This window comes from Podarcis pityusensis (genome assembly GCF_964106645.2).
Source record: "Podarcis pityusensis genome assembly, chromosome: 16".
NCBI lineage: Eukaryota > Metazoa > Chordata > Lepidosauria > Squamata > Lacertidae > Podarcis > Podarcis pityusensis.
Window position 1 is genome coordinate 38628784 of NC_138041.1, and position 26823 is coordinate 38655606.

The window sequence follows — 26823 nt, forward strand, 5'->3', positions numbered from 1 at the left end:
ATCTGCTTTAAAAAAATTAAAATAAGGCATACCCGAAAGGTTCATAAGCATTTAAGTGCTCTATTTATTTCAGTGGGGTGTAGTGGCCAACCAACTACACAATGTCTTTGTAAGAGGATCCCAATGCCTTCTGCAAAAACAAATCATGTGTTTATGAGGGAGAATTGGTTGGATAGTAATCTGAAGCAGAGAAATGGAGGGCAGAAGGGTCAAGTATCTTTCCTCCTACCCCCCACAGCTGCTTCTTTGCTCCAAATCTCTCCCCCCCCCCCCAAGCAGCTTCTCATTTTTTCATTTCTCTCTGTTTCATCCAGTGACTACTAGGGGTGTCAGATCATTCTGATGAAAATGGAAACATGAGTAGAAATTGCCAAAACTTGTATTTTGTGACCCATGTCTGGAATGGAAATCAAGCCATTGTTGCTTTCAGCCTGCAAACAAAACATAATTGATTACATTTCCCCATCTCCATTTGCATTGCATTTCTTTTGCATTTGAATGAATGGGTTGGAATAATGTAATGACATTGACATTTGCGTAATTAATTATGCAATTTACATAGGTTATGTAATTTCACCGCAGAGTGACAATGACAAACGATGTAATTTTTGATGGAAGACAAACAGCAGCAGAAAAGTGACAGCGCTGCGTGTGACTACAGTAGAGACTTGAACGCCTTGTGAAGACCCAGTAACAGCTGCATAGAGCAAAGAAGCACAAGCTGCTAAATAAAACACTCTTGTGTTTTAGAAGCTAAGAGCTTCAGTGTATCAAATGGCTGCTTCTTCTTCCTTAGTGGCTTCCACAGGTCTCAGTTTGAACTGAGGCTTAGTTATGTGACTAGAGGTCCAAAGGCATTGCTGTGAGTGGGAAAATCAGAAGCCTGGTTGCTACTGAATAAGCTGAGGGAGGCAGGCAAGCAGGCAGGTACACTGAGGAAGAGGTACAAGCAGGTTGACAGCAGCTTTGTCTTTGCTCAGGAGATGAGCTGCTCAGGCTGAGGCCAAAGGCTGAGGTGTTCAGAAACTCAGTTGACCCCTTGGGTTCACGGTTAATGAGCTGCAGTAACACCTTCTAGCCATTTACTTTGGTGGTGGCCAAGTGCAGCAGAAAGCAAATCAGACTTTTTCTTCTGGCGACACAATGCTATTCAGGTCTGGCTGGCCATAGTATCCAGACTGAAACCCCCTTGGTATCGTATTCTCAACCCCAGAACCGTTCTGAAAGCCAGGGCTCAGTCCTGGAGTATAAGGAATGATACAAAGAAGACATGGCTGCTGAGCATATGCATGCCCATTAGGGCGAGGATTGTTTCTCTGTCAGAGCAGCGCCAGCCTGCCCATGAGGCAAGGTGAGGCGACCTCCTCAGGTGACAGGATCAACAGGGGCAGCATCCTGATGTACATCATCATTATTTTTTGAATTTATTTATTCAAGGTCTCAGGGCGGTTCTTACTCCCTTGTTCCTGATGTAGATCTTCACTCACCCCTTCTTCCCTGGCTGGGGGCACCATTTTGCAGTTCTCCTCAGGTGCCAAAATGTATTGCCAAAATCCCCAACGTTAGAGGATGTAGCTTCCTATTGTTCTTGACACGTGACATGCATCTTGACAGAAATAAAGATTTGGGCCTCCAGCTGTGTCCCCTTTCTCCTGTCCACTACTGCCAATCATTTACTAATACAGTGGTACCTCTGGTTAAGTACTTAATTCGTTCCGGAGGTCTGTTCTTAACCTGAAACTGTTCTTAACCTGAAGCACCACTTTAGCTAATGGGGCCTCCCGCTGCCGCCGCGCCGCTGGAGCACGATTTCTGTTCTCATCCTGAAGCAAAGTTCTTAACCTGAAGCACTATTTCTGGCTTAGCGGAGTGTGTAACCTGAAGCGTATGTAACCTGAGGTACCACTGTACATCTTTTTCAGATATCACATTTCCCCATTGGGGGGGGGGAAGAATCAAAATTTCACAACTATCCATTTGCTTTTCTGTAAGATAAATGTCTGGGTATTTTAAGGATTTGCATAATTTATGTTGCACATACAATCAGGCCCCTTTGGCCACAGGATGCTAGTTTGTTGCCATTTTTATACCAATAGCCTTGCCTCTAGATAAGCACTGCATCGCTATATCTGCCTGAGTGCTCCTTGTTTGTATTCTGCGTGCATCCCTACAACTCCCTTGGAGCTGCCCGAGTTCTGCTGGTATTGATCTTGGTTCTCAGTTTTCCAGGAAATCCAGTCCAAGGCTCTCATCCTGGGCATTGGCCCATGCCCCTTTGCACAGCTGCTCTTTATTTATGTGTGTGTAGAGATACAGCAAGGTCTGGGCAAATGGCTTCCTCTCCTAACAGCTGTGTGTGTGGAATATGTCCTTGTGAGGTATCCAGATGAATAGCACCGTATTATGTGACCATCTGTTATGGGCAGGCTGAAAAAGAGCAATCCCTGACGGTTGTTATTAGCAAGCTACGTCCCCCACTCTCTCATACACACTTTACACATGTCTGTGCCTAGCTGACTGTCCCCAGACAATACACAATGCAGCTTAGTTTCCGTTGGCCAGACTTGCCCCGAACCATCTGCCCAAGTTGTGATATGGGGAGAATAAGTCACATGGGCTGGGACCAAAAGAGCCGTCATAGTTGCAAAGGTTGCATGGATTGCGCAGCAGATGCACTAGTAACAAGCCTTTTGTGACCACCATAAAATCATAGATTTGGAAAGTAATTGGAAGGCTGCCAAATGCAACGTAAATAGAGTCTGTCCACTGACCAAGCCCTACATATCTATGGCTATCAGTTGGTTGCTAGATTTTACAACCTGACTCTCCCTCTCAATCTACTTTGTATCTGTGTTGCAGACAAAATACTTTTTCATAAAGTAAGTGATTAATACACTGAATTTACTGCCAGAAAATGTGGTGATAGCTTAAATTGATTTAAAAGAGAATTGGTGAATTTTATATAGGGGATGGATCTTTCACTGGACTAGTGGTATTTTGTTTCATTAATGATGTTTTATTGCACTGTAAACCATATATTTGTTTTAATATGCTGTTCACTGTTTGTTGGGGGGGATTGGGGCTGAAAAACAGCATGTAAATAAACCATAATAATAATACTCTCAATCAGTGCTTTTTGTGTGTGACAGTACTCGCTAGTATTGTCACCCCTTTTTTTCTTTCCATGACAGTCATTCTGTACTGGCACCCACAGCACTTTTATCAAGATATGAGTACCAGAACCTCATTTTTTAAACCAAAAAAGCACTGCTCTTAAAAAAGAATGTGAGTCAACAGACATGTACATGCTTTTCCCCTCTGCCCAGAGTCAGAGATTACCTTTGGGAATCTTTGAGTCATTCCTCTATTTTTCTGGCCTGCACACTGAACCCAGTGTATTAACAATGGGATCCCCCCCCCCCCCGGTTTTTGTCAGCCAGATGGTTTAACTGGGCTGGCCACACTGTGGATTTCACTTGTAACTAGTAGAAAGGGCATCAAAAGCTGCATTAACGGAGAACACCACATTATTTGAAAAATAAATAAATAAGCAAACTGTTGGTAATTTTCAGCATTCATTTTAATAACACCACCAGCACAAAATGGACTTATTTTCAAGTTAACACCGAATTGAGCCAAAGTTAACCTCCCTCTACTCAGCCTCATTTTGTTTTTTTTTAATTCGACTGATTTTAATCTGAAGATTCTGCAAACATATATAGAGAAAATGTACATTTTAATACATATAACAATACTGTAGCCACGGTAGAGATATGTTGGATTTATCTATAACAGTATCAAAGGAAGTTCTGACATTATTTTTCAAGAGTCATCTGTTTAAGCATACTACTATTGTGTAACTGCCATAACTTTTTTAAAATTGTAGCCAGGTTAGTCTAAAATCTCTAAAGGCTAAGCCCTTTCTCAAGTTTAGCCCCTGTTTTTACTAAGTGGCCTCCTTGTATTAATTACATTTTCTAAAGTAATATATCATACATGGATCAAATGGAATCCAAATTATTTTTGTGTGTCGTATGTAAAAAAATGCATGCTTTGACTCAAATGACGTACACAGGTCTTGTGTGTGGTAGCCAGTGACATCATTCAATTTGTTATTAGTCCTAGCAATTTATGTGCTACGCAGAAAACTGACCAAGGCTGGCCTGAACCAAATCCATTGGGTTGCTGATGCAAATCCATTGCTATGGAAACAGATGCTGGAGCTTAAGGCTGCTTCTGTCTATAACGGGATGCTGGCTAGATAACTAAAACGAAAAACAGGCTGGGGGGGCAGTAAACCTTAAATGTAGATGAATATGATAACTAGCAGACAAACAAGGAAATCCCCTTTAACGATTCTTTTTATTTTGAACTATAAGCATTGTTTTAAATTCTGATCAGTATCTTTCTGCATTAGTGATGATGAATGGTAAAGAGATGGAGTGCAGTGAAACAAACCTTAAATTAGCTTTTGAAGGCAATAGAAGTGAATACTTTTGTATATTGTATTTTATTTAGGTTTCTGGTTTTCTCTGTTCTTACACTCAGGGAAGACTACATAATGTACAATATGTATATAAAAACAAATTGGGTGGTGTCCAGTGCTAGTCTTCTTCAGAATAGATGCATGAAAAAGAATGCATGGAAAAGTTAGTCTTGTCTGCTAATTTCACTGGGTCTGCTTTGAATAGAGCTAACATTGGATGCAACCCAACATAGGTAGGTAAATAAAGGTAAAGGATCCCTGGACAGTTAAGTCCAGTCTAAAGTGACTATGGGGTGCAGCGCTCATCTCACTTTCAGGCCGAGGGAGCTGGCATTTTTCCACAGACAGCTTTCGAGGTCATGTGGCCAGCAGGACTAAACCACTTCTGGCACAACGGAACACAGTGATGGAAGCCAGAGCGCACAGAAACACCATTTACCTTCCTGCCACAGTGGTACCTATTTATCTACTTGCACTAGTATGCTTTCAAACTGCTAGGTTGGCAGGAAGTGGGACAGAGCAACAGGAGCTCACCCCATCATGCAGATTCGAACTGCCGACCTTCAATCAGCAAGCCCAAGAAGCTCAGTGGTTTAGATCACAGCGCCTTTACCTTTACCAACCCAATATATTTCTATGTTACAAATAGAACATGCAACAATCGTTGATATAGACTGTTGTGGCCTGTACAAATAAGGCAGCTTCCTTTGTTCCCTTTTCTTCCTTCAAGTTACCCTGTTTTAACTTCACAAGAACTCTTTGTGAATTAGTCAGAGAGATAGCGAGGGAATTAATCGCCTTAGGAACATAGGAAGCTGCTTTTTGCTGTGCCAGACGTTAGTCCACCGAGTTTAGTACTGTCTACATTGATTAGCAGTAACTCTCCTCTCAGGCAGATCTTTCCTAGCCCCTTCTGTAAGTACCAAGGATTGAACCCAGGCCCATTTTCGAGCAACAAGGCAAAAACCACCCAGTGGTGATGTGTTTTATGTCTAAGTGGGGATCTGAACTCCAGACTCCCTGAGCCTCCAGTCTTTTATCCACTGCTAGACCACACTGGCTTTAGCTAATGTCCTGGTGATGTTCCATAGGGGAGGTACATATCTTGGCTGCATAGTTCATGGACCAGTGAACTGACTTAGTATAAGAGGTGTACCCTATGTTCCAGTGTTGTGACTTATTTAACATGCATATTTATTACATACGACTACTTGTTTGTAGGGGACGCGGGTGGCGCTGTGGGTAAAACCTCAGTGCCTAGGACTTGCTGATTGTAAGGTCGGCGGTTCGAATCCCCGCGGCGGGGTGAGCTCCCGTCGTTTGGTCCCAGCTCCTGCCCACCTAGCAGTTCGAAAGCACGTCAAAGTGCAAGTAGATAAATAGGGACCGCTTACTTAGCGGGAAGGTAAACGGCGTTGCGTGTGCGGCGCTGGTGCTGGCTCGCCAGTGCAGCCTTGTTACGCTGGCCACGTGACCTGGAAGTGTCTTCGGACAGCTCCGGCTCCCGGCCTCTAGAGCGAGATGAGCGCGCAAACCCTAGAGTCGGTCACGACTGGCCCGTACGGGCAGGGGTACCTTTACTTGTTTGTAACAATAGTCTGTGAGTTGACCTGGAATACAGGTGTTCCTAGGAAATAATTGCAGATGGTCCAAAATATGGGGAGGATAAACCTGCTCCAAGCCTCCCTCAGTAGTGCCGTCACTGGAGCACTTCAAGTACTGAAGTACTGGAGCACTTCAAGTACTGAAAAATGGTGTGACATAAAGATAGTTGGTCTTGTCATGGTCTCTATACCCGCATCAGAAAGCAGACAGCACTGTAGATATATTGCTCCTAATGAATTGCATGTCAGATTGAATGATTCAAAAGAAGTGGTTAATGATACCCAGGTCTTACTCACATCATGGAAACAGACAGCCCAGGATAAAACAGGTACTCCTATATGCGTGCAAATGACTGCTGCCGCACAAGTAGGAGTTATTGTTATCTAAGAGAGCTTGCAGTGTAAAAACCAATTGAAAATCAACTGTGTCTTAGTTGCATGTAATTCAGTCAATAACTGTTGGCAACATTCTGTTTTTAAGATTTTACTTAATTACAGCTCCCAGCACAAGAAGCTGCAAGCCTAGCTGTCTGTTGTCATCCCATTTATTCGTGCCTCTCAAATGCTGCTAGACTTCACAAATCTTACTGTTGCAACAGGCACATACTGACTGGAGTGTTTGAGGCTGGCTGGTTGCTGTTTCCTTTTGCTCACACCTGCATTTCAGACAATTACAATACATTGAGCAACCATTTATCTATCCAGGAGAGGCAGCTCTAAAGCTCTAAATGGGAGAGGAAAGAAGGAGACTATTATTTCAATCTATCCTACTTTCCTTCAGTTTTCTGCTTTAATAGCAATCAGCAACTTCCTGGTGTTGCTCGGGAATTCTGAGAAACTAACAAATCAATGCAGTTTTGACATCAGTGGTTAAAATCAGTGCAATTTTGAAAGGCTCTGTCTTTCAAGCCTTATTGAGTCAAAAGGTGCCCAGTTGTATCCAAACATAATGACCTCCTCCTTGATCTCAGGAACCATCATGCAAAACTTGATTATGATATTTTAAGAGATGTCCATATGCATAGCCAACCAACAAGCAACTTTCCAAAATATATGGCAGAAGATTATGTGATGCTACTGTCCATACCTCATAGGATTCTATTACATGCATATCTGCACTTCAAGAGCCTGATCTGAAAATACATCTACAATCACCTTGCTCAAGTGGAGCAGGTCTGGGTCTGGTCAGTACTTGGAATGGAGATTGCTTGGAAATGCCATGCTTGCTGCCTTAATTCTGCAACGGAAGAAAGATGGTTTCCAGGTACAGGAAGTGTTCAGCCAGCACAGGGCAGGACAAGGGAGATAAATAAGACACAGGACATTGGTATTGGGTTAAAATAGGTCACAACTTTATTGACTACAGATGTAAGTAGGCTTTGGTGAAGGCATTGGGTGTGTATCCTGGGTCAACCAGCCCGCATGCTGATTGATTAATTGGCTGGGTAGGTCCTGGATTAAGGGGTCATCCTATGACATACACCAGACAGGGCAATCCCACCATGGCCGCCATTTTGGAGGGTTGCTATGACCCATTATCCCCTTTGTGGGCTCCCGGATAGAGACATACACACCCCATACTTCTTTAGTATGGTACTCATTAGGTCCAACGCAATGCCTTATTTGCTACCTGAGCAGACCTCCCTGAGGCCGTGCAGTATACTTGTATATTAGTTCCATTGGATCCCAAATAGATAATTCTGGAATATCTGAACAAAATGGGTGTAAAATAAGAAAGTGAATTTATTAGCTGTTTGTTAATTGAAGCAAGGTAGCTGAGTATTGGCAGGAATTGGAAACAAATACTGGAACGTTATTAGTTAAAATGATAACAACATTCAATATAAAGAAGCAGAATAAGAGAGACTGAAAACTTAGATGTGTCAATAACACCCCCCCCCCAATTCTGGAGTAAAACCAGAAGCACTACACAGCAGTGTTGGATTCCATCCCTAGTTGCAGGGCATACTCTCAGTTCTTGGGCTCCAGATTTGGAAAGCACCCTACATGAACTGATAACGTGCCTTAGAACGCTTCTAGATTTTTTTTGCAATAGACAGGGTGGGATTGGTGGCAAATGTGCAGCAGATGAGTCTGTGTGGGAAGAGTTATCTGAGCAGGTTACAGGTTGGAAGTTATCAGTGGCCAAAATGAGACTCCTAGAACCTCAGTGGTGAGGAGGGACTCTTCATGTTATGAGGCACCTTTTTTCCTATTGTTCTCTCCTCTCTGCTCCCCCTCCCATGGCAGAACTGTGTTCTGTAATAAACACAAATTTGCCTATTATAGTAGACAGCAATTTATGGTACCCTGTCAACTCATTCACTTACACTGCAATTACTCAATGACAAAACATGATGATTGCATGTAAATATACAAGAGGGAAATGACTGGGGCTATAGAGAAGTGACGCATCAAGGGAAAATATTTAGAAGCAGTACAAAGTTGGGTAGAAGGCAGGTAGATAGTCATGGCTTTATGAATTTTATTACCAATTTGACCTGGTACAAGGAAAATTCTTACGTTTACTATGATAAAGGTTATACTTGTGTTCTGAAATGAACCTTAGAAGCTGGGCAGATAGTACCTTAGAGGGCAGATCTACTCCATACATTTAAAGCACACCCAACATACATTCAAAGCACATGCTTCCCCCAAAGAATCCTGGGAACTGTAGGTTCCTCTCACTTAGTTTCAATTCCCTGGACCCTTAGCAAACTACAGTTCCCATGATTCTTTGGGGGGAAGTCAAGTGTGTTGGATGTGCTTCAAATGTACGGTGTGGGTCTGTGCACAAAAAAATGGAGCAAGGGTGAATCCAAAATGTCACAGAAGAGAACAGTCCAATTTAGAAGTTCAAAACATGGGGGAGCAGCACTTCTTAGTAAGAATTCAAGGTCAATATAGCAGATAACAAAGTGAGCATGAGTTAGCCATGTGCTAGTCATGTGCTGCTGTAGCTCACAAGGCCAAAGCAATCTGAAGTTGTGTCAACAGGAACATTGTTTCCATTATGTGCTAAAAATAATAGTACTGCCCTTATGCTCAGAATTCTTGCTGAGAAGTACAGAACAGTTATTTCCAAACAACTTTCATTGACTCTTTGGATATTAATGAATGCCATACACCAAGAAGGATATTGACAGATGGCAAAGGATGTGTAGGACCATTAACTTCTTATCAAAACTCACAATATTGATGGAGAATATAGCTTTAGCCCTTAGACAGGGATGTGGGTGGCTATAAGCAGCATTGGTGGCCTCAGGGGCACCCACCCCTCCCCCAGTTTTCTAGGCCTCAATATTCCATGATGATGTGTACACACAGTGAAATGTGCTCATGTCACTCACACACACCTCGTGGTGTGCTCACATCGTCACATTACATGTGCATGCACAGCATGCAGCGCCTGCCCCCTCAATCGCAGGGGCAAGCCAGCGCACCTGGTTGCCATATTCACTTAGTTGAAAGGCCAACACAATGAGAAAGCAACTGAAAATACATAGGCAGGGACTGAGGCTGGGTACCATGCAGAAGCAGCAGCTTTTGAAGCAGCTGGTTACTAGCAGACTTTCTAAGTGACAGAGCTGAGCCTTGTTGGCAACAGCTGGCAATTTGAGGAAGGGAGACAGGTAGGAAACTGGCAGCCCAGAGGTCAATGCTAACAGGCTTTGTATGAACAGTACTATCATACCTTGGGTTACAGACGCTTCAGGTTGCGTGTTTTCGGGTTGCACACCGCGCCGAACCCGGAAGTACCGGAATGGGTTACTTCCGGGTTTTGGCACTCGCACATGTGCAGAAGCACTGAATCACAACCTGCGCATGCGCAGACGCGGCGCTGCTGGTTGCGAATGCTGTGGGTTATGAATGTGCCTCCTGCACAGGTCATGTTCGCAACCCGAGTGTCCACTGTACATTTAAAGCACATCCTCTTCCACAAAGAATCCTGGAAATGGTATTTTACCTCTCACAGAGCTATAATTCCCAGAACCCTTAAACTACAGGATTATATGGCAAGGAGGTTACTTCAAATGTGCTTTAAATGTATGATGTGTATGCAGGCTTTATGAATTCTTTCTGCTCTGAGGGAAAGATAGTGGTCTCTCCCTTTGCCTACTAGCTAACTCTCTTCCATTGGAATCAACAAGGCTGTAAAAAGTTTTTGATCTTTGGATTGACACCTTGCTGAGGGGCGTCTTGCCCATAGAGGCAAGTGGCACGGGGTGCCAGGGCACCAAGTTCTGGAGGGCAGCAGGGAAGAGGCGGAGGCTGGATGCGGCACTTCCCAGCATCAGCTTGCTGCCCTCACACATCTCTGCCATGGTGCGCCGAAGCAGCGCCGTGCCCGGAGCCTCCGCCTGCCATGGCCACCGCGGCACGGGCGCCAGGGAAGAGGCGGAGGCTGGGCACAGCACCTCCCGGCATCAGCTCACCACCCTTGCCTGCCTCGCTGAAGCAGCTCACCACCCTTGCCTGCCTCGCTGAAGCAGCGCAGCACCCAAAGCCTCCACCTCTTCCCCACTGGAGGAGCCGCCCTCCAGCCGCTGCCTGCCTCCTCCAGCCCCGCAAAGCTGCTGGCAGCGCTGTAAAAAGGTCAGCAACTCTGGGAAACAGGGGCGGGCGGGAGGAATCTTTGCACCACGGCGCCGGATATACTTAAGACGGTCCTGACCTTGCCTATGATTCTTGCACCGCAAGGACTTTCTTAGCAAACAGCCTTTATGTTGTTGTGACTTGGGTATTTATAAGCAACAGGTTTTATTTCGTGAGTATATTGCTGTCAGACTTTGGATTATATATCGGTGCAAGGCTGCAAGCCTTTCATTTGAAGCAAAATATATCTCAGCGATCCATGGAAACAAAAGTGCTGAGCTGATTGTAAATGTTGTCTAACTTGACTACCTTTGAAAGGTTGCTCTGTACGCTGTAATCTACAGTAAACGGGAGAACAATTGTTTTCATCTGGTTTAAAAATCTAGGCAAATGCCTGGCTCAGCTATTATCTCCCCGGGTTTGTGCAGCTCCCTTTTCTTACTACATTTAAGTGCATTTTAATCCTAGGTTTCCCAAGTGACTTCCCTTCCCCTTTCATTTCTCCCTTACTTTGTCTTTTGATTGTAAGCCTGCAAACAAAGCTAGCGTTTCCATTTTACAGGGTAGTTCAGGTTTCCTGATTTTATTCTCCATCAGCCCTGTGAGGTAGGTTTAGGTTTGATATAGTGACCAGCGAGATTCATAGTTGAGAAGGGATTGAACCCAGACTTCTCTATTCCAATAAACACTATCTTCTAACATGTATTCCTCTTTATCTCCCCTCCCCTGAATACATTTCAAATCTGCAACAACATGCAATCATTCCACCCATAATGATATAAATGCAGCTGTTTTCAGAAGTGTCCTTAACCAGTTTGATGAAACCACAAAAATGTGGTGGTTGTGTGGAAAGAGCCACCTATTTCTTTCAAAGCTGGTTCTCTGCCTATATTTGCCACTGTTGATTCTTCTTTTAACCGCTACAATCAAATGTCTATAATTTATTGTTTTCCAACACCATTAGCTATATTCCAGCAGCTCTGGTAGTTTAGAGGTTCAAACTCAGCCTAATTTAATAAAAGTAACAATATATTATTTATTTATTATAAACTACAAAGGTATGATAAAGCTAATACTATACTTCAATTTATTAGTGCTCCATTAAGACTTACATTTGTTGTAATAAGGTTACTGTCTCTTTAGTTGACAGTTGCAAAGGTTTGCATAAGGCTACCAGATAAAACTTAGTTCCTGATCCTATTTAATTTAAAAGCCAATTACCTTTAGTCCCTTTTCCCAGTTAATCTTGGGGAAATGACTGCAACGCGTTATATGTGGCACTGTCTCTGAAGATGGTTCAGAAATATCAGGTGCAGCAGACTTGGGCCGCCAGGTTACTCACCGGGCAAGATGGTTTGAGCATATAATGCCAATCCTGGCCCGACTGCACAGGCTGCTAGTTAGTTTCTGGGCTCAATTCAAAGTGCTGGTTTTGATCTATAAAGCCTTAAACGACTCAGGACCTCAAGGACTGCCTCTCGCCATATGAACTACTGCAGTCCCTGTGATCATCATCTGAGGCTCTTCTTTATGTATCTCCCCCATGAGAGGTCCATTTTTGTCCCAAAATTGGGACGCTAGGAGGGGCATGCCTTCTGGTCCAGCACTTTTGCGATCGTCAGCAGAGTTGTGCCAGAGCGCTGGACCAGAAGACGCTTTGGCGTGCCCCTGCTGATGATTGCCAGAGCGCTGGACTGGAAGGCACTCTGACACTCATCAGCAGGGTCATGCCAGCTCTGGTGCAATCCTGCTGACTTGTGCTAGAGTGCCAGAGCATATTTTGGTCCAGTGCAAATAATGGGACGTTCCAGGATCCAAACAGAAGCCAGGATTAGCTTCTGTGATCTGGAGTGCCCCGCTTAAAATGGGACATTTGGTGGGTATGGAGGTCCAGGGCGTGGCAACATGAGAACGGGCCTTTTCTGCAGTGGCTCCCCACTTGTGGAATGCTCTCCCCAGGGAGGTTCGGCTGACACCTTTGTTGCATATCTTTAGGTGCCAGGCGAAAACATTCCACAGGCTCCCACACACAGAACATCTCCAATAAAGTCATATTTGTGAGAGAATTTGGAAGTGCTTGTTACAGAAAACTCGGGGAAGTTATTATACCTTACTAAATCTCTTTACAGAAAGTGTGTCACATAAAAGTAAAGGTAGCCATGTTGGCCCTTAAGAAAATTTCCAAAATTCAGACAACCAAAATGTCACAAAACAGTGTGCAAGTATTTGAGTTCTACTGTGTGGAAACATCCTGGAAAGCTGTAATTGGCAGTCATATAAATTCTTTATTGTGCTTCTGCAATATACCAGAATAACAGGGGCCATTAGAACCCCCCTTAGTGACTTGTCTATTTAATTGGGCTTCCCTCATTGACCTGCATATTTAGCTGGAGGAAAGGCTGAAGTGGATCCAAAAGACTATGGCTCAGTCTGTTTTTGTTCAGCTGTTTGTGGCTTTTCATTTTCTGTTGTGAAGAGCTGGTGATACCAACAGGGATGCATGATGCTTCAATGACATTCACCAGAATTGTTTTTCCATAACTGCTTACATGAGGTCATGTGCTATGTCCCATTCCATGTTTATTCCCAGAGATTTATTTTAATAAGAGCCTTTAAGTAACTGCCATTCTTGCTAATCATAGCGCATCTGCTCCTCTGGGTTCCCTGTTACAAGTAATTTAATGCTATTATTTTAGCCAGGATAGATCTGTGTCACCATCTGCCCTAGAAATCTTTTGATGGGCACTGGGAGGATGACTGGATTTTCCCTTATAATTAGAGTAGGTAGGCACGATAAAAAATTAGATGTAACTCACCTCTAACATTTCCAAACTGGATTTGCAGGTTGATGAAACCTTTCCCCTCAGGATGTTTCAAGAAGGACACATTCTCTTGTCTCTTAACTTTGTGCTAGCTTTCTGTCTTTTTTATCACCATGAAGGGTCAACAGGAGTGGCAGAGCCAAGGTATGTATCCACCTGTAAGGACTCAATTTGTAGGAAAGCTGCCTTCGTCCTAGAAGCGAGAGAGGGCACGCCACATACAACCCATGTCTTCCTCGAGATGGGGCAACATTTGATGGCAGCAGCTAGGGATGCCAGGACTCAGGGCAGCAAAGTTATGGATTATGGTGAATTTTAGGGAGCAACTTGACATAACATGAGAGAACCATGATTAGGGTTCTTGTGGTGGTGGTGTTTTAAATTCATAGTAGCTGGTGGAATCATAGATCACAGTACTGAAGGGGGGGTGACTTGATTATTTTCCATGAAACATTTTTCCAATTAAAAGCAAGCCCCCCAGCGCTATGTGCTCCATGGAAGTAAACTTACAGATACTATGCTAGGGTTACCAGACACCCCCATTTCCCGGGGACAGTCCCCAGATTTGCAAATCTGTCCCTGGACAAATTCCATCCCCAGAATGTCCCTGGATTTCATTAATTGTCCCTGGGAAACGTGGCAGCGGCAGCAGAGGCTGAGCAAGGCAAGTGCCGCGTGCTCCGGGTGTCATCCTGACGAAGGTGACACTCGTTGTGTCACACGCACTGTTGCCCCCGTACTCCCAGCTGGAGGAGGGAGGCAGGCAGGAGAGAGAATGAGCTGCGCGGCTTTACCAGCACCACCGGCAAAGCAGAGCTCACCCCCCTTCCCCCAGGCTCGGGGTACACTTGGGAGTTGGGGGCGCCGGCGCTCCCAGCTGATGATCCCGCTGATCTCGATCCGAGCCAGGCAGAGCCTGGGAGTTCTCTCTTCACCATCAGAAGGCTCTTTTTAATTTTTATTTTTTGCCTTCTCCTCTTCTGCCTGCAGCAGCTGCTGATTGGCGCCTCCTGAGTCCCAAAGACAGATGCGTTCTGGGCAGTTTCTGTCTTCCATGACTCTTTTTAAAAAAGTCAGAAGAGAGTATGCGGGGAGATTGGGTGGTGGAGTAAGCCCCGCGCCCTCCGTGCAAGTTGCAGAAGGGAATCAGAGGTTGGCTGGCACTGCTGAGTAAAGTCTTGGTTTGCTGGGAGGGGAGCTTGCACTCTGAAACCCCAGCTGCAAGCATTCTGGCCTGCTGGAAATAAGTCAAATTAATCTTGGCTCCCGAAAAGGGCTTTGGAAACCGAGTGCGTAGTAGTAGGTTAGAGGAAGTTGTCTGAGAATTTAGGTTCTGGGGTTTCTCAAGAGTGGGGAGATACCTCTGCAGAGGACATGTGGCCTTGTGGTTAGCGCAAGGGCACCTTATCATCCATTGTTCAGGAAGCAGCAGTGGGGTGAGAAGGGGACAGCTCTGCAGAGCTGAGCAGAACCCTCAATTCAGGAGGGCATCATGGGTAGGAATGGGCCTAGCAATAAAACTGCTGGCACGTTTGCAAAGCTAAGCAGGGTCCGGTATGGTTTCACATTGGATTGGGGACCTTGTATTGAGATTTCTGCATTGCAGGGGGTTAAACTAGATGACCCTCATGGGTCCCTTCCAACTCTAGAATTATGTGATTCTTTTGTCATGAGATGAGTGTGACTGGGAAAAAATATGTGTATAACTGTGTATTCTGAGAAAACACAGAATACCAATGAGAGGGAAGAAGCTCGAGGCTCTGCTAGCAACTTATGTGGATGGATGTCAGTATAATATCTGTAGGAGGAGGCAATTATGAATTTTAGCAATAAAAAATATAGTATACTTTTATATGTCAAATCAGCAGAATTTCCAGGTCTACAAAAGCCAACTCAAGCTGAAATTGTTGTGTTGGTGGAAGCAGTGCCATAACTACTGGGGGAGAGTGGCTAGCTGGGTTTTTTGCCCCAGATGAAGCCTCGGGGGGGGGGAGCACCATTCAGGTCCCCTGCCTATGTGTGTATGTACACAAATGTGTGTGCCAAACTGGGTCTTTGACCCAGGTGAAATAAAGTCTACATATACCCCTGGATGGAAGTGGTGCTTCTAAATGACAGGAATATAATATTACACCAGGGCAAAACTTCTAAGGGCCAGTCCATAGCTCGGCTTAATGTGGATTGTGAACCCCTTGTGCCTCCATTAATTATGGATAATAAAGCATGAAATAAAAAAAAAAGGGTCCCTGGATCCATTGAAAAAAATCTGGTAACGATATACTATGCAGATATGTGTAATTTCACTTAGTTGGTATTTAGAAAATGGAGCCGAGGGGGAGAGTTTAATTAACCTCCCCCAGCTCTACAGTCACTATCTGAATGGATGCTTTAAAAAAGAAATATCCACTCATCTGGGACTCCAGGTGGGTGGCCGTTGCCGCATGGCGCAGTTGTGGTGGGTCCATGGAGGCCACCATCTTCTGTCAGGCCCGCAGGTGAGGGCAGGCAGTGCCCTCTCAGCCAATCTGAGGCAGGGGCTGGGGGCTGTGAGCAGCCCATTCCCAGCCTATTTAAGGGTCTGTTACCCTGGGATTTTCCACCCACCCAGTCTTTAGGGGCCCACTTGGGGGGGAAGCTGGCACATTGCCTATGGACCTTGCTGTGGTTTATTCGGTCACCGTATTCAGGGCCAGGGAGGAATTTTCTCCTGCAAGCAAATTGGCTGCCTTGCAGGTTTTCACCTACCTCATAGCAACCATCACAACTTGGGCGGATAAGGCACTGGGGTGGATCCTTAATCACAAGGATACCCCGTTAGAGGGGTCCAGAGGGGTGACTCTGTCTGGGAGTCCCAGCGGTGGCCTGTGCAGGACCGTGGCATCCAATCCATGTTGGAGGCGACTCCCCAGCACAGGTTTGATCCCACCAGGTTCCTATCAGGTAGCAGGTGGGCTGCCAGATGCCCAGTGCCTTAGCCAAACCTATTCTTTCCTGTAACCAATAAAGTTGTAGCCTAATTCAACCCAACACCAGTCTCCTGTGTCATTCTTGTGGCTCTCCCTTCACCTGACATGGTCATTATGTGCCTGTGCCGGCAAAACCCTGGGAGACAGGAGATCACCAATATCTCAGGTAGTTTCTCCCTTATTCAGCCACCCCTTTGGCACCTGAGATTTCATGAGGCAGCACTTTGTAGCCTATCTTTGCTACTAAGAGCTAGAAATTTGCATTCTTAAGGAAAATATCCTCAGAAATCAGAATTGCCAGAGCTCTTTTACAGTCAATCCTTCTTCTCAGGGTACTCTGGAAACACTAACATTTTGAGGGCAATATGGATCTCCTGACTCCACCCCTCCAAAAAAAGGTCCCACCACTTTTGCAGGACATGGTCATTTTAAAATGTGGAGAAGCAATATTCAACCTTACTCTAATGCACACACATTTACCCATAAACAAAAAACAAACAAACCCAGATCCTCACCCCAAGGAGCTTACAATGTTGGCAATGGAAAGAGAACAGAGATGCTCAAAAGTAGGACTAACAGTGGATGGGTGTGAACAAATACAGTTACAGTATGTATAACTAAATGCTTGTTGCAGGTGGGGATGAAGATGGAGGCAGGCGAGGAGGCGCAGCTAAACCAAGAGGTCTGCCTTGGTGATATGGCTAACTAAACAGCTCTGAAGATCTTGATTTACCACTGTGGTACCTGATGGCAGGTCCTGATTGATTCAGCAAGGGGCAACGTTGAATCTGCTCACTCTGTTTTATTTTGTAATTTCAGAAAAAGAGCCGAGAAGAGACATGTGGTGAAGGCAGTGGTGTAGAGATTTTGGAAAACAGACCATATACAGATGGTCCTGGTGGCAATGGGCAGTATACCCACAAAGTATACCATATTGGTATGCATATCCCCAGTTGGTTTCGGTCTATACTGCCAAAGGCAGCTTTAAGAGTTGAGGAGGAGTCATGGAATGCGTATCCTTATACAAGGACAAGGTACTACCTCTTATAAGAGCTTTTCATTTCTGTAGCTCACTTAACAGTTGACATTGGCTTGTATTAACAACAGCTCTATGTGGTAGATAGGCCACAAAAAGTCCCATTTTGTAAAATGGAGATATGAAGCTAACAGGTAAAATAAACACTTTCCTTGTTGTTGTTTTAATTAACCTTCACCACACATGGATTCAAGGGCATGTGCACGCGTTGATATTTTGCTCATGCTAAAGGAGTTGTCTAACTTTGCCACAGGTAGCAGTGGTGCCTGAGAATGAGGGTAGAACTTCAATTTTTTGCATTTTAATGAGAAATTATCTAATTTGCACTTCTCAAACCAATGTGTGATTCCAAACTCAATTGTTCTTCAAAATTCTCACTTCTATTAATTTTGTTGTGCAGTTCGCCACCAAATATTGTGTACAAAATGCTCTTTTGGGGAAAAATGTGCACAAAAGTATATACATTAATTAAAGTAGTATATTGTCTAAAATAATATATTTTTGCCAAGTTAGCAAACGCTGGATGTTCCTCTTATGAAAACTAAGATGATAATGAAATCTATGCTACACTATAAGTCATTGAGGCTCCCCCCCCCCCACTCTCTTCTGGAAGAAAAGCACCTGTATTTATGTGGGTGTTCAAATTATTTTTTGAAGCACTTTGGAGTGTAGAAGCTTTAGGTTAAGCTTCCCTGATGCTATTTCTTTCTCAGGTATACGTGCCCATTTGTGGAGAAATTCTCTATTGATATTGAAACCTATTACATATCTGACTCAGGAGAGCAAGCCAATGTCTTCAACCTTTCTCCTGCAGAGAAAAGGCAGACCATTCTTGGTGAGTATTTTCTTCCCACTCCCAATCTTTCATTCTGCCTAACAGTGGCTTGTGTGTGCATGTAAACAACTATAGTGTTAATTATTTGTATGGTGAGTCCTTTATATGTTTGAAGATGGCTATCTCCTCTCAGTCTCTCCTTTTCCAGACTCAGCATACCCAACTCCCTCAACCATTCCTCATAAGACTTGCTTTTCAGACCCTTTATCATCTTGGTTGCCCTCCTCTGCACATGGTCCAGCTTGTCAATTTTCTTCTTAAATTGTGGCTCCCAGAACTGGACACAGGACTCCAGGTGTGGTCTGAGCAAGGCAGAATAGGGCGGGAGTATGACTTCCACTGAATGGGATGCTGGAATTCTGTTGATGCAGCCTAGAATAGCATTAGCTTTTTTTGCTGCTGCATCACACTCTTGACTCATGTTAAGTGTGTGATCTACTAAGACCCCTGGATCCTTTTCATATGTACTACTGATAAGCCAGATGTTTTATATTTGTGCAGCTGATTCTTCCTGACTAAATTACCTTAATTTTGTCCCTATTGAAATACATTTTGTTAGTGTGGGCCCAGTTCTCCAGTCTATTAAGGAGAAGGTAATCTTGAATTCTGTCTTCTGTGGCATTAGCTACCCCTCCCAGTTTGGTGTCATCTGCAAATTTGATGAGCATTCCCTCAATTCCTTCATATAAGTTGTTTACTTTTTTAAAAAGAAATGAACAGCAATGGGCCTAGGATGGAACCCTGCAATTTTTATGTGTTTGTCTCATGAAGTTCTATTTTGTTATATGGATTATATGGATAAAATTCAAAAGAATACTTTCCAAAAATGTGTTTATTAGGATAAATAGCATTAAAATGCTGAAGAATTTGGATTGATGAGGAGTGCTCAGGAGGGCCAGGGACAGAGGTCAGGGAACTGCATTCATCCCCTAAGCCTGAGGTTCCTCACCCCTAGATTAAGCAATTGTTTAACTCAGTGCAGGGCATATTATAGTGCCAATGTGCATGGTGCTTTAGCATATGCAAAAAGCAAGCCGCTGCCCTGAGGGGCATACACATAAAATTCCACAGTGGAAAGTTGGGAGATAGATGGAAATGCTGAGAGAGAGGATGAGGTGACAAGGAATAAACATGTTTGTCACCATCTGAATGTTAATGTTCCCCCATTCTGGACATTCACCTTGTGCCATCCATACATATCAAAGTCATATTCAGCATTACTAGGTGACAAAGGTACCATTCTTGAGTGTCAGAACACAGATCTGGGAACTAGGGAATATGCACTTAATCTCTGGGCTCTTTCTTAAGGATTGCATTCTGGACCACCAAGAAAATAGAGTGAAGCTGGTGTTTGTTCCTGGGCCTCAAACACATGGTGTGTGAGTGTGCCAGTGACAGCAGATATCTTAATTAGTTTTGGCTGCAGTCTCTGCCACACCAGAACTTGCTGGCTGAGGCAGAGAGGAAGCACAGGGTCTGGTGATGTCAGTGAACTGCTTTGACTTGTCCAGCGTCAATATTTGGGAGGGCTGGTGCTTTTGCTTGGAGACTTGTAAACTGTATCTCAATCCTTAAAGCATTTCTGCACATAATCAGGCAAAAGCTTGCCTTGGGGGATAGTGTTTGAACAGCCAGTACTCACCCAAATATCATTCCCTCTGTTTCCAAAGTTCTGAAGTGAGTGTGGAGCCTCGCCATCCACACAGAAGCAGGCTTCAGGGAAGCCCAAGATTATGGCAAAGGCGAGTCTCTGGAGCCAACTTATTGACTGCATCTCATTGTAAAGAACACCTGATTAGCACTAGTGTAGCAATAACACCTCAGTTGTCCATGCACAGTTGATGGTGATGGATGTGTCATTCGGAACCCACAGACCAGTTAATTCTCTGAGAAAATTAACTGAAATGCTGAGACGTTTTTCAGCCTGAATTTTAAATGTACCCCTGACACCAGTTTCTGCATAAAGGTTTATTTAAGAGGATAGTTAATTAGTTCTACTACATTTGTATGAAACCTCTTCCCTTTGTTTAAGTGTTTGTTAAATAACTCTCAAGGCTTAAAAAGGCAGAAAATGTGAGCTGCAGGAAGACTGTGGTGGAGCATTAGCAAACAAAACAGTGTGTCTGCACTGTCTGTGGGGCTGCCAGCTGCTTTGTGTCTAATGCAGAAAATTTAGATGCTTCCCTTCCTTCTGTTAAATTAGGCATGAGGGAACCTGTTGAACTTCAGCCCCATCCTCCCAGACCATTGGCTGTGATGGCTGGGACTGATGGGAATTGGAGTCTAGCTATAGCTGAAGGACCAAGGGTTCTCCACACCTACAGTAAATATTATTCACACTGTACATTTAAGGTACTCTTATACCACTTTAACAGTCATTACTTCCCACAAAGAAGCAGTTCCCAAGCTGTTCTATACAACCTTCACCAACCTGATGCCTTCCAGATGTTTAGGACTCCAGCTCTCACCAGCCCCAACCAGCACGCTCAAAGGTCAGGAACAACATCTGGAGAGCACCAGGTTGGGGACAGCTGATGTAGCCAATACTACAGTAGATGGATCAATAGTCTGACTAAGGCAGCTTCTGATATTTCTAAATCCTAAATTTCAACCTGCTGTTAATGTCCTACAAGTCCTGACCTATATGAATGATTCTTGGTGCACATGAGCAACAACATGTTGTTTTCGGTCTGTTTGACCTTCATACTGTAGAAACTTGTGGAACTCCAGTTTAAATCGTCTGTGTTCTACAACCACATTAGAAAATGGTCAATTGATATTGATGTAGCCAATTTGTTTGTTCTATGATTTAAACCTCTGAGACATAGCATTTTTCAAAAGAGATGTTGTGGTCAAATCGTACAGAGAATTCTCTGATTGCCTGCTTCACACACACACACACACACACACACACACACACACACACATATCTGGAGTAAAGTTTCTCTTTGAGACTTCTTCAGAGAAAGGAAACGCCAGCCTCTACTTGTGTAAAGTGTTTAAATACCAGTTGTTTAAGTCTAAACAGTTATGAAAACAAAACAGAGCTTTGATGAAATTATGTTTGGAGTTCCATGCACTTCAATGTTTTTGTTTAAACTACTTTTCTGGACTTAGATCCCATTGATATTGTTAAAGATCCCATCCCTCCACACGAATACAAATCAGAAGAAGATCCAAAGCTATATAAATCAGTGAAGACCACAAGGGGTCCTCTGTCAGAAGACTGGATCAAAGAGCACAAGAACAACCCTGGGAGATACCCTATGATGTGTGCATACAAGCTGTGCAAGGTGGAATTCAGATATTGGGGGATGCAGTCTAAAATTGAGCGCTTCATTCATGATGTTGGTAAGTTTTTAACTCATTGAGCTCTGCTCAGCATATTTGCTCCTGGCTCAGTCATAATGGAAGAATCTTGAAAAGCTGCCTGGGGCTGATGGGAATTGAACTCAGTTTGGATGGCCACAGGGTTTCTTTTGTCCCTGGGCTCACCCATAGACCACACCTTCCTACCAAAGGCTGGTGTTAGGAGGGTGCTGGCAGGGCTTGGCCCCAGAGCCAGACCAGAGCTAAGCCCAAGAACAAAGTTCCAGTTAAATCTGCATGAACTGGTTCAGGGCATGATCTGAAGGCACGCGCCATGGCAGCCTTGTGGAAACTAAGTAGCTCTGGGTCTGGTCAGTGCTTGGATGGGAGAATGCAAGGACTGGCCAAATACATTTTGCTGCCTGAGATTAAAGATAAGTTGAAACACACACCCATTCCACATACAGCCAGGCTAGCAATTTAACTTTATTTCAACATTGGTGATAAGACACCTTTGTCCACCACACCTGAGGGCAGCATCTAGCTTACACATACAAGGCAGGCTCTGGCTTCCAACACATTTCCGCTGCCCCACACACCCCAGCACCCAGCACTGGGAGTGGCCGTCTCACTCTGCCTAATCGTAGGGCCAGCCCTGGAGACTGCATTGCAACTTTATGTCCTCAAATACATCAGAGAGTCCTTGGAGAACCCCAGGGGGGGAAAAGCCAAGGCTAGAACTCCAGGCCATATGTTGAGCAGAGGTCTAGCTTACCAGAATGTTATGGAGGCATTCAAGATTTATTAAGAAAAACATAAACCTTCATAAGTCCAGAATTCCAGGAGGGGAGATCTGGGTATGTACAGGAATCAGCATCCAAGTGTAGCACTGAAGCTTTTGTTGATCAACAATGGGTTGAAATGTGGTGATGCCCCCTAATGTGTGTTCTTATTAGCTAGATCAGTGGCCTGCTGAAAATTTTTGTGTCTCCCTGTCCCCAACCCCAAGGCTTGCGGAAGGTGATGGTTCGGGCCCACAGGCAAGCTTGGTGCTGGCAGGATGAATGGTACGGGCTTACCATTGAGGACATCCGGCAGCTGGAAAAGGAGGCACAACTGATGCTGGCCCAGAAGATGGCCCAGTTCAGCTGCAATGAGAGCGAGCTGGAGCAGCACCTTCCCAAAGACCCTCTGGATGAGAATGATACGGAAACAAAGGCCATATCTCCATCCACCGAGGCGGTGGACACTGCTAGCAATATCGGTGAAGCCTTGCCGGGGAGAGTGCTGACCAAGCAGTGGTCGACGTCTTCCAAGTCCTCTTCAAAAAGAGGAGGTGAGTCACACCCACCTGGTTAGTTTCAAAAGGAACAGAGTATGTAGCTAACAACTTCTGAAGGTTGATGTACAGAGTCATAGCGTTTGGTTGTGGCATTAAGCTGAAAGAGTGATGCAGTGCAGTGCCACAGCACCTGCTTGTGTGTTGTGGTGGGTGGGGTGCTAGAAGCTGTCACACTCCAGCCTCTATACACTACCAAAATGAGCCGAGGGCCACCACCGGCTAGTTCCCTCTCTGTAAGGTGTTAATGGCTGGTTTCCTGCTAGAGGAAGCATTATGGAATCGTCCTGCCTATTACAGTTCCCTCCCTCCAAATCCCTCAGCATTGATTTGTATGTTCATTTCTCCCTGGTGTGTGCTTTGTTGTGAAACTTGATTGGTTGGAGAACTTCATCGAAAAATTCAGATAAGTGCAAATTATGTAGAATGGCTGTGTTTCAGTTTTCATATTGTTTGGAAAGTACAGATTTGATAAATTTGGCTTTAAATGAAAACTGAATCAGTTTCTCCCAGTCTCTAATTGCTAGCCACTCACCCCCTCAAATTACTGCAGTTTGTTGGGAAGCAATTGACTACCGACCCCATTTTCCTTCAGTGGAGATATGCTTTGTATAGCGACCCTGGAAGAGATAGGATTTGATCCCACAATTCACAGAATCACAGAATCATAGAGTTGGAAGAGACCACAAGGGCCATCGAGTCCAACCCCCTGCCAAGCAGGAAACACCATCAGAGCACTCCTGACATATGGTTGTCAAGCCTCTGCTTAAAGACCTCCAAAGAAGGAGACTCCACCACACTCCTTGGCAGCAAATTCCACTGTCGAACAGCTCTTATTCCAATTCCAAGATCCAAGCCCAGCTCTGATGAAACCAACAGGCCATGCTCTCCAAAGTACACCTGCTTCTGAGGACCTAGATAGGACACATGCTTTAACCAAGTCTGGGTTTATCCCAACCCAAAACGAACATTCTTGCATTCCTTCAAACAGTGAATGAAAGATGTTTCCATGTGGACATGCCACAGGAATAGCCCTCGTAGAGCATAGCAGGCATTCCTGAGAGAGTTTCCTTTTAGTTCGGTAGAAGCTGATTCTATTCTGAAGAAATGTTATACTCCCTGACTGACATCAGTATGAATTCTTTATAGCTTTACAACCTAGAGGTGTTTCGTTCCTTTGAAAAGCTACAGGCCAAGAAAATGTTCCAGCGGGTCAGGTTCCCTTCTTTGTTGGTGTTCTTTTCCAGCCATCCTTCACTGTGAGACAGTAGTGGATTTGGGTCGTCGTCGTCGTCCCCCGATATGGACTGTATAATAGAGCTGTCATGGTCTATAGTGTACAGTTGGTTCTTCTGCCTATCTGCTAAAGATCTGGTCAAACAAATCTTTTAAACACTGCAAAAAAACACAAACCATATGAAGGAGGAGCATAACAGGGTGAGTGTCCAGACTGTGGACAATCATGGCACTGAATCAGGGTGGGGAACCTGTGGCCCTCCAGATGTCATTGGACACCAGTTCTCATTAGTCACAGATCAGAATGCAGGAAAAAATAATTCAGGAAGAATTTAAAGCTGATCCTATAACATCTGCACTTTCTGAAACAATATACAAACTGAAAAACACCTATCCTTCAACATTCACACTGTAATTCCCCAAACAATGTTCAAAAAAGTCATATATTAGAGGACAGTTGTGCATGAAAATGAAGATATTATTTGAAATAACATTCAAAAATGCATTATATTGGGGGAAATTGCTTGCAAAAACATGTCCATTAGTCAGAATTGCATATAAAAATGTGCTTATTAGGAGGGTTTTGGACTAAAATGCTGAGGAATTTTTATGAGGAATTTAAAAAAAAAAAATTGCAAATTGTAGAGAACTGGATTTGAGACTGTGAAAATGAGACACCGAGAAAACCAAAATGTACAGATCCTTAGTCCCAGCCATCATGGCCAGTGGTGAGGGATGATGACCTAACAATATCTGGAGGGTCACAAGTTTCTCATACTTGCTCTATAGCTATCACTTTTTGAAAGCACCAATCTTTTTCCCACCACTAGAACACAGAGGAATCCAGATATGCCAAGTGCTTCTTTTAGGGTTGCTTTGTTTTGTCAGCCAAAGTCAATTTGTTTGTCTAAAGAAGTGTCCCTGGTTAGTCAGGCAACTGACGTTAATGTTTCCAAGATTATTTTGCATTCCAGTACTTATAAAAACTGTAGGTGGCAAGCGCTGTCTTAGAAGGGGCATTCTGTGATATGAGACGTAATGGGGAATGCCTGTTCTAAGATGTGATGACCATAAAACTAAAATATACTTCTTATCACAAAGGACATTAGAAGAGCTCTGCTGGATCAGGCCAAGGGCCCATCTAGTCCAGTCCTCTCTTCTCACAGTGTCCAACCAGGTGCCCATGGGAAGACTGAATGCAAGCAGAAACGGAGGGCAACAGCTCTCGGCTTTCTTTAGAACTGCTGTGTTTCCCCCCCTTATGTGCAAATGTATGCAGATTTAATCAATTAATTGATTAACCTACTAATATGATTCATCAGCTAAGATTGCTTTAATTGTGTGACAGCCATAGCTTCATGGCATCAGGGTTTTGTCAGGGCACATTCTCTATCTGGCAAGAGGAGCAGGGTTGTACACTGGAAAGTGTGGGTGAGGGTAGGAGCAATAGAAATGCTTAGCGATTTATCAGGCATGGAAACTTCTGCTGTGGCATGACTGCCTCAAGCGATGTGCTTTTCCTGGACATGTGCTTGTCTAATGTGAAATGCTAGACATAAAACAAGCGACACTCATCCAAGAGGCTCTGTTACTGCTTGGATCCTTTAATCCCCTGTTTTGGAGCTCTTTGGAATCCAGTGACCATAGCAAAGGTACTGCACCATGTTTATACATTAAGGTGTTTCCACTATCAACACCGCCCCCCCCCCCCCGTAATTTTCTCTCCAAGGATTATAAATTAATAAAATGGAGCTCAAACTGCGTTGCAAACCTGGTCTCGCAAGGGAGCGTTTCTGTGCTCACTGGAGGGGGAGAAAGAGACAATTTAAAGAGGAGATAGGATCCTGAGTCAACTGGAGCCTTCTCCCATTCCAATGTGTGATTGGAATGAATCGTCCCTTAGAGAAGACCATACTAATCTATGGTGGATTTGTGGGACAACGTTTCTTCCACTGCCTCATCATATCACCCTGATTTGGAACAAAGAGCTATTGTTTTGCTCTTAGGATGCTTCTCTGTGCTTAGTTCTAGAATGGGGGGGGGGGGTATTTGTTCCATTCCACTTTTAAAATCAGTTTTAGGTTAGTGCTCCTGATCCACAGATCTTTGTGCACCACAGAGGACTGCAGTTGCACACAAGGGCCGCTGCACACTCATCTGTGGTGCTGAGTCCAGGAACAACACATTTAAAAGCTGGAGCTCTGGCTCAGCATTTTTGAGAAGCACTGGCTTTGGTACCCAGCGGCCGGTCACTTTCCACAGTTGCATGCATGCAGAAAGCTGCATGGAATCTCATACGCACAGAGCAGGATGTTCACTACAGGACTGTCCTGCCAACCCACTCCTGGAAAGGCCCAGCCATCCTCCACCTGACTCTTGGCAGAGCTAAGCCATGAGCATATCCAGCTCACCCCTCTGCATCGTGGCCTTGTTGCTAGCCAGGCACCCCCATTAGACTGGATCTGGCTAGTGAGAGAAGCGAATTGCAGTGAGTCAAGTTAGGGAAGCACATCATGAGAGTCTTTTTAATCTCCTCCTCAGCTTTTTTAGGAGATGGCCACACATTTGCATGCATGACCACCAAGGGAGCTGCT

At 44.3% G+C, this 26823-nt stretch overlaps 1 protein-coding gene across 10 annotated transcripts in view; it reads left to right on the forward strand.

Annotated features, from left to right (window-relative positions):
* PITPNM2 (phosphatidylinositol transfer protein membrane associated 2) overlaps positions 1-26823 on the forward strand; it is a 212604-nt gene that overhangs the window by 115431 nt on the left and 70350 nt on the right. For all 10 annotated transcript variants that reach the window (XM_080985034.1, XM_080985040.1, XM_080985041.1 and 7 more), the window contains 4 exons: positions 17294-17508; positions 18224-18345; positions 21463-21696; positions 22664-22990. In XM_080985034.1, the coding sequence (XP_080841160.1) occupies positions 17294-17508; positions 18224-18345; positions 21463-21696; positions 22664-22990 (898 nt within the window). The remainder of the gene's footprint in view (positions 1-17293; positions 17509-18223; positions 18346-21462; positions 21697-22663; positions 22991-26823) is intronic.